Raw genomic sequence first — 15,834 nt, 5'->3', positions numbered from 1 at the left:
AAAAGAGACACTTTAAAGGGGTGTGCAACAATTTAACAGCACCATAAATAAAATGTATACTACCACAATCACACAAAATGATATTACATTTCATTGCGTATACAAAATTAAGTGCAGCTTTATTATCTTTTAGTATGATTAGTATAAGTACGACTCAAAACTTTATTTAAAACCTCAAAAGAAGCTTTGAATGTAAATCAGTATATCCTATATTTTCAAATGTAGAAACTATATATGTTAAGGTCTTAATAAAGGAAGTAGTCTGAAGACTCACCTGTTTCGACTGCATCTTTGCTAAAAAGAAGGAAATAATAATCTTCTGTCGGCAGCACTTAAGCTAATGCAGTAGCACTTAAACTGGTTGGGTTTATAGATAGGAAATGTACCTGCAGGATTCATGCTTTTGAGTTGAATGCACTTTTTGAAAGTTGCTCTGGATAAAAGTGTCAGCTAAATTCAATGTAAAGTCATATTACATATTGTCCTCTGCACACCATGAGCACTGACCCATATGTATTGACCCTCTGGTCTCTTGTCTGTGTTCCAGCGCTGCGCTGTGCTTCACCTGTGCGTGGTACAGCAGCATAGTGTCCTGCGGGCTGCTCCACCTGCTGCTGGTGCAGATCACCAACATCAGCTTCAACGTGACGGAGCGCGAGGCCCGCCTGGCCCTGAGGGAGAAGACCGCTCGCAGCTCCTACTGGGGGCTCGTCGTGGACACCGGGGTCTACTCTCGAGGTTTCCGTGAAAACTGGGCTGAGTTCATGAGCATGGGAGAAAAACTGAAACCCCCAACCCCCCTCCCCACAGACCTGGTGTAAGAGACGCTGATTTGAAGTTCTTGTTCACGCCCACTGGATGGCAGCATGGCTTCTTTCACTTCTGATATCTTCTCACTGCAGTTATCGCATTTCAACAAAGCATACATTCTCTTCCCGTCGTGTCACTCACAGCTGGTATCTCCTCCATGCAGCTGTTTGACCTTTACACCTGTCATCCGCCTCTCTGCCAAATAAGATAAAAAGCATTCCTGCACACCGCCTGTCATCCCAGGACTTCAATATTGTCTCTATGTCTCCTCTACACTCTAGTTCCTTGCTGGGAGACGGACAAAAACGAGACTGAGTAATGTGTCCTGCTTCTCGTGGAGGCGTTTTCTCGGCAGCAGCACAATGACGACGAGTCCCGCACAAAAACAGACTGGACGTTCTTTTCCTCCAGGAACTCTTCACAAAAACATTTATCAGCCTCACTCGGACTTGGACATTTGTCGCGGATGAATTAAACATCTCAGCAGCTCATCAGGCTGATTAAAGTTTTACAGCTTGCATTAATCACAATGATTGATCGGTTAGTTATAAATATATGAGCAGCTACTTTTTATATCAAGCTGGTTCAACCTCCTGAATGGAACAGCTCTGGGAATATGAAAAAAGTGAATAAAGCACATGAATGTCACCTTGAGAAGTTTCCACTATCGCTGCTTTTATAAGAGCCGTTTCCTCCAAAAGTCCTATGGGTCCAGCTACATTTGATTTGTATTAAATGAACGTGAGGACGGTGCAGACTGTGTTTCCGCTCCAGGGCTTTGAGGATGTGTGAATGGATCTTCTTAGCGTGTGTTTCTCCCGGAGGCTTCACGGTGGATGTGAGCAGAAGTCGGGCAAGATGGCAGCCACTCTTCGTCCCAGCTTCTCCCGCCTCTCCTCCCTCAGCCTCTCCCTGCGCTGCAGACAGGGAAGCTGCCTCCAGGCCTGCAAACATCTCCGCAGAACCCGTCTGGAGAGGCAGGCAGATGAAAGAACAGACGGGGAAACAAGTGAGCAATGAGAAACTGAATCGTAGCGACCTGTGGGATCACAACACGTAATGAGTTGTCACTGAATGTCACAGCTTATTGTGAATGGCAGCCGGTGGGAAATTACCTGCAGGCCGTTCTCATTTATCGGACCACACTTGAGAAGTCTATAAACACATTCTGTGTCAATGAGGGAGAATTCAATCGAGTTCGAGCAGTGCTACAGACATCCTTCATTTGGTCCACAATGGGACACAGAATAATGCTCATATGAGGCGTATTCACAACCTGAATGTGTTCGCTGATTCAAATGTATTATTTAAAGGATTAAATCTATTTAAATGGAAATGGAAAAAGCCACAAAACAGACTTTTTAGCGTTGCACTGCTTCTGTGTCGGTGCATCACTTTGCTCACTCTGAAATATGTAGTATTGGGTGGTTCGCCAGCACATTAGTATCCACAGTGCCCAGAGGAGCCATCTTTAGTGATCCCAGACCTTCCTCATGCGCCATCAGCAAGACAAAGCCCCCGTTTATCCAGAGAATATCTCTACCCCGACAAGATAGATGGCAAAATTGACATTTACGGTTCCAAGACAATGAACCCTAATAACTTTGATGATTCGCTCACTTTTCTTTTAGCACTCTATGGTTTTAAGGTGAAATGTCTTCACAATGAGTTGTTGGAGACAAAGTTATTACGGAAAATAGTTTTCATGAATTACCCTGACTAAGCAAGCTTTAAACCCCACGCTTTTCCTGCTAGTTCAGCCGTATTGAACTTTCTACCACGGCAGCCAAACCCCCAAACTGACTCCATTAATCAAAATATGAACACTTCCAGCTAACAGCAGATTTTAGGCACTGATTTTATAGTTCTAATAAAATGCAAAGGAGGTGCAGGTTGAAGACAATGCACTGCAAAATGTCTTACACTGTTTAATGCTGGTAAATGTTGTTAAAGGGGCCTCATTATACAAATCGTTAGGTTCATATCAGTGTCTCTACTGGGACATGTCTCCATGCTTTAATGTTCAAAAAGCTCTTTCTCATACTGCCAGTCTGCTCTGATTGGTTAGCCGACTGTCTCTGTTGTAATTGGTCAATAGAAGCGCAAGTGTGACATAGTGATGTCACTATGTATTGGAAGTAAACAAAGGTGTACAATGGACGCGTTTCAGGCATGGGCATCGGGCCGGTACTGAAGTGTGCCGGTCAGACGATGTGGGCCGGTCGGATAAGTCACTAGTACCCCCCCCCTCCCCCCGTTGACAATTTACTAGCGGTACCGAAGTGGGCCGGTCGAGAGTCCCGGGCTGATTTTTAGTCAGTCTACAGTCCACCACTGATGGGGGGGAGTGTGTGGGAGTGACAGTGAAGCCTTTGCAGACCATTTACACACACTAAAACCTATACAACACACCAGAGGAAAGGGAAAACCCCAACAAGTATAATAGGGCCTCTTTAGAGTTAAATAACTGGGCATTGTGTTTATTCTGGCCAACTGTAGCCAAACTGCTTTAGCGATGCATTTCATCTCGTCATTAATCAAGCTGTTAATTTGACACGCTGTTATCTGGTTATCGCTGCAGCATGAACACAGTGAACATATGGTAGAGTCACGGACCTGTCGTTGTGCTCCTGACGGTCCCGCTGCAGCAGCCTCTCCTGAGTCACATGGTCCAGCAGCGCCAGCAGAAACCTCCTCTGAGTGCGAGCGCGGTGGAAACGCTCGGCTCTCTCCTCCTGGATCATCCTCCAGTCCATCAGCTGAAACACACACCACGCTCACTAGGCGGCATTTTCTGCTTTGTTAGCAGCAAAACAACTGTCGGTAAGTTAAAGTGATGAGGTTGGCACTAGCTTTAACAAGAAAACCATTATTTTTTTAAAAGCCCAGGCTCTTTAAAGCATGATTGAGTGATTGAGCGGGAAGAGGAGATTAGGAAAAGGTGATACTCTAAATCACCGGCAGAAGGTGGGGAAGCTGCAATCCTGATTGAATAACTGTGTGCGTGTGTGTGTGTAAAAATACACACTCTTTTCCAGCGACTTAAGCTCCTCCGAAGCAGAAAGTGCCGTTGCAGTCGGTCAGCGCGAGCTCCTTTCTGAGACGAGGACTCTTTTGCTGATTGCTGCCAGCACAGTGTGCTCCGCCTCAGGAGGGAGAGATTGTGATGAGTGTCGGCCAGCTGGCGGGAATTGAAAAGAAAAGTGTTGGTGCACGCTGATGAAGGCATCCAAACTCAATCATATGGGCCAGGAGGAAACAATGGATCACATGTCTTTGAATGCATCTCAGATTTAACAGGAGGGTTTGTATCTGTGTATGCACAGAGAGTATTGATGCTGTGCAGAGAGGCGGTCATTTTGAAGAAGAAACAACACTTTTATTTAGAGATTTTCTATCTGCCCCAGTTTATAAGTGATGTGGGGTTTTTGTACGTTTTATACGTTTGGGACACAAAATACAGTCAAGAGGAATAATAAACTACATCAAGAACAAAAGGAGAAATAGATGAAGAGCAAAATAATTCAATCTTTAAGATGTTATTTATACTTTATAAAAAAAGCACACCCTTTTTTATAGTTAGGACAATAAAAAATGCACGTATATAATCCTCTTTAAATCATTACAATTCAACACATATTGGTCTTAATACTCAGAAATAATGAAATAACTGAACAAGCTTCTTAGTTTGAGGAAATGATGTCGCATTATGTCCACCACTCGCCTTGAGATGATAAAGAGCCTTTCACAGTCACATTGTGTTTAAGTGAACGTTAAACCTTTTTATTATTCAAACCCAGATTCTACCTGGACTTCTCCTTTGGCTTATTGCAATTCTGCGGGAGCCGGTGTGATAATGGAAAAGCCTGAAGCGCTCTTTGCACAGTTTTTCTTTTTCAAATAGGATTTAAAAAATGAAAGGTCAGGCCAGGGTCACCCAGCAGCTCCACGGGTTCTTAAATGTTGAGTCAGAAGCCTGAGGCGGCTCAAATGTGTCTGACGGCTGAACACAGGTGCTTCACCTTTATGTTGGCCCGTTGGAGCTGAATGAAGCGTTTCCATGGCGCCAGGCCTCGCCGCAGCAGCAGGTTTTTGAGATAGTGTTGACGGGCGATAGAGAGGAGCTCCTGTTGCCTTTTCAGCTGCCTCTGTTTCTCCTCTTCCCTCTGACACACAGGAATAAGGGACTTTATTCATTAGATTTGTATGCCATACACAAATAGAAGTAGTTAAAACAAACTTGCTTCCTCTGTATGATACAAGGAAATCATTTGAAAACCTTATGCATAAAAGAAAAGACACCGACACTGCAGCTACGCACCCTCTTGAACATTAGCTAGATTTAGATCCTGTGTCAAACTCAAGGCCCGGGGGCCAAATCAGGCCCTTGGTGGATTTAATGTCGGCCCGCAGGATAATTTCTAATTACTATTAGATCTGGCCCGCCGGTATATTGCACGCACACCTTCACTCCATCCTGAGGGTCTCCTCAGCTCAGAGCCTGAGCCCAAACATTGATGACCTTGCACCCAAGATGAGATGTTTCCTTCTGCACTTTCTCTCTCACGACAACAGGGCATGTTTGTTTTGTTCTTTGAGGGAAATAGTTTTGTTGAAGCTGTTGTTGGCCTGTGGGAAAATGTAATCATAAGAAATGACTCTGGAAAAGCTGCAGATAGAGCCATAAGAAATGAATGAACTGATTATTTAATGTTGTTTTTATAGGCAATAAATTAAGCTTTGTTAGTTCCAGGTTTAATATGTGCAATAAGTTCATTTCAATAAGTTCTGCAATAAACATTGAACCAGTCCGGCCCTCGACTAGTACCCATTTTTTTATTTTGGCCCACTGTGTATTTGAGTTTGACACCCCTGAGTTACGTAATCAATGAAGGGCCTCCACACGTTCTCAAACACGCTGTCTAGACTTTAATATATAGGACATCTTCTCCAATGGGAGGCCTGACAGCATCCATCGCAACCAAAGAGTGACACTTGGACTTTGAGCAAGCTGAGGGCTTTAAATGTCCGCTCTAGTTTAGCCTACTATATGCTTTTAATGGTTTAAACCCAACAGTGGGTCCAGTGAGATTATTGATATGTTTCGCTACATGTCGCTCAGTGTTACTACTTCCTGTGTTCTCACAACTGCGTCCACAAATGGTGAGCCTCACCTCTCGTTCCTGTCTTCTCTCGTCCCTCTTCCTCTCCGCTGCGTGCCGTTTCTCCTCCTCCTCCTCCCGCTGCCTCTGTTGCTCGGCGGCTTTCATCTCAGCCTGGAAACAAAGTCAAATGTAATTATTGTTTCCTAATATCGTTCCCGACAATCCCTCCTCGCTACTCACCCCGCAAAACAAAACAGTCTGGTGAACAGCTCATTAATCTTTTACCAGTTTGTCATCCTCCTTTTTCCGCCTGAGTTCCTCGATGTCCTTCCTTCTCTCCTCGCGTTGGCGTGCACGCTCCTCCATGGCTTCAAAGAGCGGGAGAGAGGTCAGTTAAGCACAAGGTATTCCTATGTGGCACAGAGTCTCAGGAGTGTATATGATTATTTTCACATTCTGAACGCGTAACTCCAAGTGCTTCAATTGTACAGCTTTTATACGCAAATGTGACGTCGCCTTATGCGTGATACAAGGTCATGCAATTCCCCTCACAGGAGAGCTACGGCGTTCTGTGTTTGGGATAACATAATGTACTTTTGAATATATGTGCGGACTGACCCGTGATGATTTGACAGGGTCGAGTCTGCTGTCTGCTGACGGCCTTCTTCGAGGAGAGGCTGGCGGGTTCTTCAGCCGTCCTCAGTGTCCTGTAAAGGTAACAGTCAGAAGCTCAGAAACAAAGGCCTGTCACAGCTGTCTGCACATTCACATATTCCTGAAGCAAATTGTATTCAGACAGGTATCGGCTTTAGGCAACCTGAAACGACATTCATTCATAAATCTGTGAGTGGATTTCCGTGAAGGGTAGAACTCTTTACTCACGGAAACAGTGTTCAAGGTTGTGTTCTGTAATCGCATTTCTAATTACAGCAACCACGCATTTTCAATTATATTCCGTCCTCTCTGAGCTGGAAAAGCATTCTGTATTTTCTTTGTACCTACACCTTGCATTTAATAAGGAAAGATATAACCGATAACCCCATTCCACCTCCTGGAAACAATCACTATACCAGACATTTTATACTTTACTTTATTGTTTCTGTATGATATCCTTTCCACCCCCGAGGTGCAGGGAGACTTGCCAACATTAGGCTGCAGTGTGGAAGGAGAACGGAGCTAATGCAAGTGATTTTTCATCATCTGAAGACAGTTTTAGAGCGAGTTCATGTGGGGCATGGAGGTATGGGAGCAGTTAGTGTGAGTGTCCTGGGGGTAGCTGGGAGGGAATTTAATGGACAGGCCGAGAATATAAACAGCATATAGTTCCTCACATGCACCTCCACGTTCCCACACTCATGTCAGTTTCAGTATTACATTATTGAGCTTGTTCATACAATCTGAGTCATAAATTATTTTTATGGCAAAATAAACAAGGTGCCAAAGAATCCTTTTCTTTGGCACCTTGTTTATTTTGTTTCACCACAACTTTAGATTTATACCAACTGGATCGACTTTGTACCACTTTCTATGAGTTTTTCCCTTTTATTCAAAAAGTGGAAACCAGTGGCTTTATTTTAACAGTTCAAATTCATTTAACGTTGAATTAATTATAAGCCATTACTGAAATCCACTTAAAACATGACCTTCTAGAAAAGTCCCAAAGGACATTTCGACACCCATTAATTATTCACATTTTTAACCACTAACTTGTTATTTTTTACCTTTTAATTATGACTGATAAACATTATGAAAAGGAACTTTAGCATGGACATTTTTTGGAAGGTGTCACAGTTTACGTTTAGGCTTATTCAGTTGCTACGGTGGCTTTCAACTGAACAATAAGGCAGTGGTGAATGTGGCAAATAAAAGCCATTAAATAAAAAACCCTTCAATTCCACATTTCTCCCTGGGGCTACCTCTGCTCTGTGGGCTCAGAGTGGTTGCTCTTTGGTCTGGATTCTGCTGTCATTACTAGCTGTGTGAGCTGTGCAGTTTTCTCCATCTCCAGCTCCAGCCCCGCCGCGCTCTGCTCGTCCCTCAGCCGTGAGATCTGCTCCTGCTGCTCCTTCAGAAGCCTCCTCTGCTGGGAGATGATCTGCTGCTGCACGGCGTGTCTGTTCTCGAACCTGCTGCCCGACGCCGCTGCGCTTTTTGACCCGGAGAAGCTGCCGTGGAGCTCTGAGGCCGAGGGTGCTGCATGGCGTCGGGTCACCTGCCACGGCTGAGCTGGCTGGACCACAACACCCACAGGCGTCTGATTTCGATGTATGGAAGAGACGTCTGGGGCCAACGTTTTTGACCTGGGGTGACCGTCCTACAGAGGGGGAACCAGAACAGGTATAAAGATGGTATTGTTTATGAAAAAAATCCTCCCTTAGGTCTGAAAACCCAAAATAAATAACACAAATAGAGTACCACAAAATTGGCTTGACTCCAGGAATTCATATATATAAGCTGCGGGGCCCGAGAGGCGCGTATAGCCTCTTTATTGACCCCTCGACCATGAACTGCTCCAGCTCAATCTTATGTTCTGCTTCCTCCGTCCCTGGAGCTCTGTTCCACTATTCTGCACCTCTTATTTCTCTCTAGCCTTCCCTTCCCCTATATGTACACCGCTCTGCCCTCGCTCTCCAGAGTTGTGAATATTTTAGCAGGAAAAGTTCACTATTAGTGATAAAAAGTTTCAGATCAAGATTCAAATCCAGTGCCTCAGTAATTTTAGCCTTTCGCATCACCTCAAATGTGATTTTCTCACCTCCTCAGTGATCCCCGGTTGTTTATGTTCAGCTTGTGGCTCCATGATTGGCTGAAAAGTTGGGCTTTCTTTGGCCTTGAGTTTGCCTGTTGATGCAGCATTTATCAAAGCAGCCATCTTGCTCCGGGTCTCCTGCTGCTGGGCCAAAAGCTCTCGTTTTTCCTTCTCCATCCGACACCAGAGCTGCCAATCATTCAGACATCTCCAAAGCAGCCGCCTGCGGTCACTCTCCACAGCCTGCTGGCATTGTCTGGAGGAAACCATCAATTAGTGCTTGGTTAGCATAACAGGGATCAGTGAGGGTCAATGAGAAATACTGTTATACATTTTAATGTGGGTTTCAAAGAGAACGATTATGCTTTTTGGGGTTTTCACTTTCCTGTAGTGCATTATATAGACAGAGTGTTGTGCCAGCGCTCCAACACATTGTACGTGATAGGCTAACTTAGCAGTGTTCATTTAGTCAACGAAAACTATGACGAAAAATATTCGTCAACAACCTTTTTTTTACATGACTAAGACGAGACGATGACGAGCTAAAAATAGATTCTTGATAACGAAAACTTTGACAAAATGCATATTTAGTTTTCGTTGACGAGACGAGACGGGACTAAGGTGTTAATGGTGGACTATCGGACATTCAAAATGCATCATATTTTCCCCCAAGTGTCCATCTTGTCTGTCAAAATGCATCTTACGTTTCTAACTTGCAATATCATTATTTCAGCTCTCTTCACTCCAGAAGAGCGATCTCCCTGTATCTTTCTGTGCTGAACATCAGCAGGAGAGGACTCTTTAAAGTAGAGACACTACATACTGATATACACCTGAACATCAGCAGGAGAGGACTCTTTAAAGTAGAGACACTACATACTGATACATACCGTAAAATGAGCAGTGTATACGTCCTCGTTTTCATCTGTGGTAAAACGCAGGATTTGAGCGGAACAACATTTCTGTGAACTTCTTGCCTGTTTTGAGCTCGTAGATCCTCCTCTGTTCTGGTCACCTCTCGCTGATGTTTTCCTGCCCACAGCACGGCCCGCCACGCCCGCCAGGCTCTCAGCTGCCGCTTCCAGTCACAGAGGGCCGTGACCTTCCCTAACCGCAGCCTTCTGTCCAACACCACTGAATACCATCCAGAGAAATGCCTCTGCAAACACTGAAACCACAGCATGACAGGTTGTAAATCACAATGAGACATGTGCAGACTTCCACCCACAGCACAGGTACCGACCTTCAGACTACGCATGTCAATCATGGCTTGAATTTTCTTTTCTTGATACCGCCGCTCTGTGTCGTGCAGCAGCTGTTTTGTGGGCAGTGGAGGAGCAGGCTGGAGGCTCTCGGCTCCCCTCTGCCCTTCCACCCTCACCCTTTCTCTGGGGAGTAGACAAACATGTACTTCTTATTTTACCAGGACCCTGTAAAGAATAGCAATCATCCCAAAAAGTTACAAAAGTGCCCGTCAGACCAGTATAGATTTTTGTGTAGACCCACGTAGTAAAGAAAGTAGTAAAAATTCAATTTCATGCCCTTTCAAAGTTGTATTTTAATTTTATTATCATTTATTTCATGGCCAGGCAATTAAAATGATATTTTATAAATAAAGGTTTAATTGAGGAGTATCATAAATGCATCAGTTTGATTTGCATGGTTATTACTTTTCTCATTTGCAGTCACTTTGTAAATCATTGCCAAACACTTCCCTGTTCTCTGAGGCTTTCCTGATCGTTATGATGAAAGTTGCCTGAGGGTTTATTTACAAAAGCCTTTTTCTGGTTCACACTTTGAAAGAGATTACAAGAGCTACGTCCAGGGACTCTTCCACAACACTTGTTTGGGTCTGGGATCTGTGTCTCTTCTCATTAGGTTACCATCAATCCATCATAGGAAGGGGGAAGAGGCCGGATCACGATCGATGCAATCACACGGGAGTTAATCTCAGATACAGGGCGATAAGCACATCAGCAGTTGTTGCCGTGGATACCGTACCTCTGTCGAACCAGCTGTTCCAGGCCTCTCCGCTCCTCCCTCTGCCGCCGCAGCCTCACCATCTCCTGCTGCAGCTTCTCCTCCTGCTGCCTCCTCCTCGCCTCCTCGCCTCGCTCCCTCCTCCTCGCCTCCCCTCTGGACTCCTGCAGAGCCTGCCCCTCTCTCTGTTGCCTCAGCCTCTCGGCCTCCCGCCTCGCTCTGTTCTCTCGCACCTTCAACGGCAATCAGTGGCAATGAGTATGAGTGAGAAACACAGCTTGGGCTCCGGTGGATTCTCCTCACGGCTGATAGTTTCCCGACCCCTCAGCACTCACATCTCTTATCTCGAGGAAGTCGAGATGTGCTCGGGTCACGTACCTGCAGTTGTCGAGCTTCCATGGAGACGATTGGGTTTCTACATTTCTTCCTTGTTTGTCCAACATCCAGCACCAGTTCCTCCATCACCTCAGAGTCCAACAGCTCCTGCTCCATCAGGTCCTGGAGGAAGCTGTTCACAGCGCTGTGCTCGTCCTCCTCCGCCAGGCAGTTATACAGATCTTTGCCGTTGTACAAAAACAAGTATTATATTGTGACCGTGTTGCAAAGCATACAATACACTTTTGGATTGATCTGCTGTCCGTGATCTGCTCCGATAAAATCAAACGTCGACATTTAAGATGTGGAAGTCACTTGTTAAAAAAACAATGCATTCACAAGTCATGTTGTAGGAATATGAAACACAAAAACATGAAATGGTCTGAAATGTTACGCTTTTATAAAATAGTCACTCAATATTAGTTGAGCTCATTTGTTTGTTTAACTAACTTTTGGCCAAAAAAGTCACACATTTGAGGTCATATGTTTCCCAAACTGTACCTATACACATGTTTAGATAACCTTAAGAGTTAACGCCTAAAATGGAAATGTAAAGAGGCTTTCAGGGGGTTTCCTTTTCCTGTAGTGTGTTGTATAGGTTTATGTGCATGTCAATGGTCTGCAAAAGGCTGACATCCCTTGAACATGAGCATCATTTGTCCTCTTTAAAAAATGCATCTCCTTCATTGTGACCTGGTTTACAAGAAGATGAGTTTGAATCCACCGTGTAGTGTTGTCAGGGTTACACGATAGCTGTTAAATCTTTTAAAGTTGTTCTGCACAAGCCTTTTGAAGTATTTAACCGATTCAATTCTTAATTCCTATTATGTGGCTTGTTACGTCAAATCAAAACCTTACCGTTCCCATTAAGGCCGGGTAATTGGAACTTTTATTGATTTATTCAAACGAAGAGGTTAAACATTACTTTACATTACATGTCCCTTGTTAGACTTACATACTAAATACTGTGGTCAATCCCCACAGGAGCAATTTGGGGTGAAGTGTCTTCCCCAGGGACACAACAACATGCTGACTGCAGTGGGGTTTGAACCTGATCCGAACACCAACACACAATCCACTGCACCACACGCCTCCCTGAACTAAACAGGTTGCATTGTTTTTGTCTTTACCATCAAAGTTGCTGTGGTTCAGGGCGGCAGGCGGAGAACTATCAGGGCTTCTCCTCTCACCGGAGCACCTCAGGTCATCGTCCTCCTCCACCTCCAGCTCCACACGCAGCTTGCTGTTCAGCCAATCGGCGAGCAGAGCCTGAGCTGCAATACATTATGGTTCAGTCTGTTGCAGAGGCTCAACTCCAATATATTTGTAACACCTCCCTTGAGACACCTATAATTATGTGTTAAAGGCTGACCTACCTTCACTATAAGCGTCATCGTGATCTCTTAACTGCTCAGAGCTTTGTAGAGATTCAACTCGGCTCTTCTTCCCTGAATGAGGTTTCTTGTGGCTGAAGACTTCCGAAACAGCAAACTCTGAAGCAGCCTCCACGCGCTGAAGACGAATATATTGATTATTATCATGATCCGATGTTATTCAATAATTTGGTCAATGCACATCAGTCAAAGGTGACATGCTTTTTTCAAAACCACACATAGGTGAACTCCTCTCACCTTCCTCCATTGATCGATATCATCTATCTTCGCATGCATCTGTTATAGGAACAAACAAATATTGGAAGTGTAAACCAATAGTTCAAGATAGAGTAAAGGGTCAACAAAATAAACCCAAGCAAACAGACCCCCTTATTAGGATCTAAAATAGTCAGAAAAGGGTCATAAAGACTATTGCTTCTAAATCATCCATTAAATTATTTACAAATGTATATACCTATTTTGCAAAGTCTAACTCACTGATTTGTAGGGTGTGTGTGTCTGTTTGTGTTTATGGATATAACATTGTGTATGCTTCCCTCTTTGCCAGGTTGCTCTTGAATACGAACTTAGACTCAAGAGACTTTGACCGGGATAAATAAAGTATAACCTATAAATATATGGACACCTTGAGCTGTGGGAGCAGCGTACAAATTGAGGGCTCAGCCAATGCCTGATGTCTGCGCCTTTGGATTATTTTTCAGAAAGCTTAGCCACTGCCTTAAATCTTCAGATTATTGGGGAATCATTTCCCAGACTTCCAAAACTCTGTGCTTTACTTTAGCAGCAATTCAGCTACTCTGTCTCATGCTGCAGAGAAAGGCCATTTATACGACATTTCTGAACCGTCCCCTGACATGAGCCATGTTTAATACAAGGCTCATATTCATGAATAAAGCAGAAGACTTGGGGGCTTCTGCTTTATTCATTGATTTTTCATCAATTTTTACAATTATGTTGTAATCTCTGTAGGGGATTTAATCATCCTGAGGAAAGTCTTCAAATTGAAAATAGATTGAAAATCATTTCAAGTAATTTAAAGTGTTGATGTGAGTTGGGATGGATTATCAGTTCCCTTGTTGAATCAGAATTAAAAACCCTACACCTACAAATTAACATAAATCCAGAGTCCAAACCTACCTTGTCTGCAGTTTTACTCTCTCCAAGCCTCCTCCACCTGAACAGGTGAGGGTTGGGACCTGGGGATGTCATAGTCTGTTTAGTAATATATATTTACCTCTGCTACTATAATGTTATCTTAACCACCATTCCATAGTTTAAAAACAGCTCCAAAAAACAATTATTTGACTGTTTTTATATCATCAAAAAGTGTTCAGAAGTCTTCTCAAAGAGCCCTCGCAAAAGCAAGACCTGTACACAACCGCTATCGATATGAATCACAAGTTAATCTGGGTAATGTAGTCCCTTAACAATTGTTCTAAGGCAAATGTCGTGTCAACAAAGCACTTTAGGACTACATCGCCCAGTCACGCTTTGTTTGTAACTCTTGGTAACCATAGCAACGTTATTCCCCTCTCTGAATGAGCCACATTTACGTTTAGAATGTAATAAAACGTAAGAATAGAGTAAAACATAATAATAATAATAATAATAATAAGACTACATATTTAAATGTTCGTAAAGGGGTTTTTATCCAAAAAGGAAGGCACTCTTATATCGTAGTTTACTCATGGATGTATAGTTTACTAAATTATGCCGCGACTGATGATGACGTCACATTCAGGCGACTTGTAGTGCCTGTGAGTTTTGTAGGTAGACGAATGAAAGTATCTCTTATATTAAACGCTTCTACAATTCAAACCAGCACAACAGTGATAAGTAGGGTTTCTTATCGTCTCTTAAAGAGCGTTTATCATTTTAAATGGACGTAAGGGTAAATAAAGTATCACGTGATTAGTTAAGCTAGTTAGCTACGTGGCTAATTCACGTGTGTTTTGGAGCCGCTGTTTTTAAACTCGTTGTGCTGCTACTCCCAGTGTATGGCTGGCTGCAGGATGAAGCTGGAGCTGTCCCGTGTGGCGCTGGGCAAAGGTCGGCTGGGGGTCCTGAAGGGGCTCGGTAAGACAGGGCAGCTCTCTCTGGAGGTCCCGGGGTGTCTGCTGCACACACACCTGGGTACCGTGCCCCACCTCACCCAGGACACCCTGAGCACCCTGAGCACCCTGCCCTCTGTCACCCAGATCACCCTGTCCAATATGTAAGTGTACAATGTGTGTATTACAATTAAAGGTGCAATTATCCATCAAGGACATTATCTGTATATCTGTAATATACAACATAAATCAATACAGACTGTTATTTTGTATATTGTTGTGCTTTTATGTATGTCTGGATGTGTGCTTATGTATACATGCATGTGTATTTATAGGTAATGGTATATACATATCTTTATATATTTTTGTATTTGGGATTGTGGGAAACGTATTATGATCTCTCTGTCTGTACACACAAACTGAAAGATTGACAATAAAGTTGACTTTGAAACAAAAAAAACTAACTGTATAAAGCTATGTTTTTTTATTTATCACTCAATCAAAAATATTTTCATTGGCTTATTTGAGCTGCTGTAACAAATGAACACCCCCATTACAAACTCTGAAATCTAATTTTTAGTATTTTCTTTCTTAAGAGCAGAGCACCAGGAAGTGCTGGAGGAGTTCAAGGTTGGATTCAGGAAGTTTGCAGGTACTTTGAATTCATCACAATTAAGATTTTCATCCACACCTCCTTTGCTGCTACTCCAGTTTATCACCCACCATCTGTTGATAAACTACATTATTTTATAATAGCATCTGTTTTTACTTTTGCCTCCACCTCAAACCCATTTTTAAAAGATTACCCTGCTTGAACCCCAAATCCGGCTTCATGGTACATGCCTCAGGTGAAGTTATTGTTGTGTAAAAACAAACATTAAGGTACTTTAAAGGCCCTGTCTGGAATGCATCTTCTTATATCTCCAAGCTGCTAAAGCTTTACGTCTAAACACCTGAGATCCTCTGGCTATACCCTTTTATCCGGTCCAAAGTCACAGCTTAAACTAAAGGTGGAATTTTCCGTTGGATTCCCCCGGCTTTTAAAGGCTCTGCCTGAGAAGATAATAATATGTGCCTCATTTTAAATCACTCCTTTAACACACTACATAAAGCTGCTTTCAACTCTTGGTCCCAATGCTGTAATATGCTGGTCCTTACTTGTGTCATTGTTGTAAATACTTTTTAATCATGTATATGTTGATTTGTGTAATTGCCTTTGCTACCGAAGACTGTGACTCTATTTTCAGATTCCTTCATTGCTGTGTTTTGATTTATGTATGATCAACACTTTGATAGAGTTATTGGGTGAAGAGGGAATAGGATTAGGTGGACCGTGGGAGCTTATAGCAGACCAAACAGCATTGATTAAA

At 43.3% G+C, this 15,834-nt stretch overlaps 2 protein-coding genes across 2 annotated transcripts; one reads left to right on the top strand and one right to left on the bottom strand.

Annotated features, from left to right (window-relative positions):
* Window positions 1–312: 312 nt before the first annotated feature.
* Window positions 313–13,660, bottom strand: ccdc191 (coiled-coil domain containing 191). The gene is made up of 16 exons (XM_010789900.1): window positions 13,551–13,660; window positions 12,651–12,689; window positions 12,396–12,531; window positions 12,150–12,293; window positions 11,023–11,201; window positions 10,666–10,877; window positions 9,642–10,052; window positions 8,671–8,920; window positions 7,832–8,229; window positions 6,534–6,622; window positions 6,201–6,283; window positions 5,985–6,086; window positions 4,833–4,976; window positions 3,683–3,991; window positions 3,427–3,587; window positions 313–1,779 (listed from the first exon to the last, which is right to left on the bottom strand). Exons 1-16 carry the CDS (start codon window positions 13,620–13,622, stop codon window positions 1,638–1,640), a joined length of 2,871 nt encoding a protein of 956 aa, XP_010788202.1. The 5' UTR covers window positions 13,623–13,660; the 3' UTR covers window positions 313–1,637.
* A 461-nt stretch (window positions 13,661–14,121) lies between these two features.
* LOC104961584 (queuine tRNA-ribosyltransferase subunit qtrtd1-like) lies at window positions 14,122–15,192 on the top strand (the record flags this gene model as incomplete). The annotated part of the gene is made up of 2 exons (XM_010789899.1): window positions 14,122–14,628; window positions 15,061–15,192. Coding segments are annotated over exons 1-2 (350 nt in total), but the record flags the coding sequence as incomplete, so codon positions are not given.
* Window positions 15,193–15,834: the final 642 nt, after the last annotated feature.

This window comes from Notothenia coriiceps, unplaced genomic scaffold (assembly GCF_000735185.1).
Source record: "Notothenia coriiceps isolate Sejong01 unplaced genomic scaffold, NC01 NC01_scaffold00033440, whole genome shotgun sequence".
In the NCBI taxonomy this organism is placed as follows: domain Eukaryota; kingdom Metazoa; phylum Chordata; class Actinopteri; order Perciformes; family Nototheniidae; genus Notothenia; species Notothenia coriiceps.
This window is presented reverse-complemented; position numbering and strand designations above follow the sequence as displayed.

Bases quoted from the DNA above. Each gene is read 5' to 3' on its own strand.
- ccdc191 (XM_010789900.1), bottom strand. From the start codon at position 13,622: ATGACATCCCCAGGTCCCAACCCTCACCTGTTCAGGTGGAGGAGGCTT. The intron at 12,690-13,550 runs GTAGGTTTGGAC...TTCCTATAACAG, and splicing joins AGAGTAAAACTGCAGACAAG to ATGCATGCGAAGATAGATGA. The intron at 1,780-3,426 runs GTCCGTGACTCT...CTGCCTCTCCAG, and splicing joins CGTCAGGAGCACAACGACAG to ACGGGTTCTGCGGAGATGTT.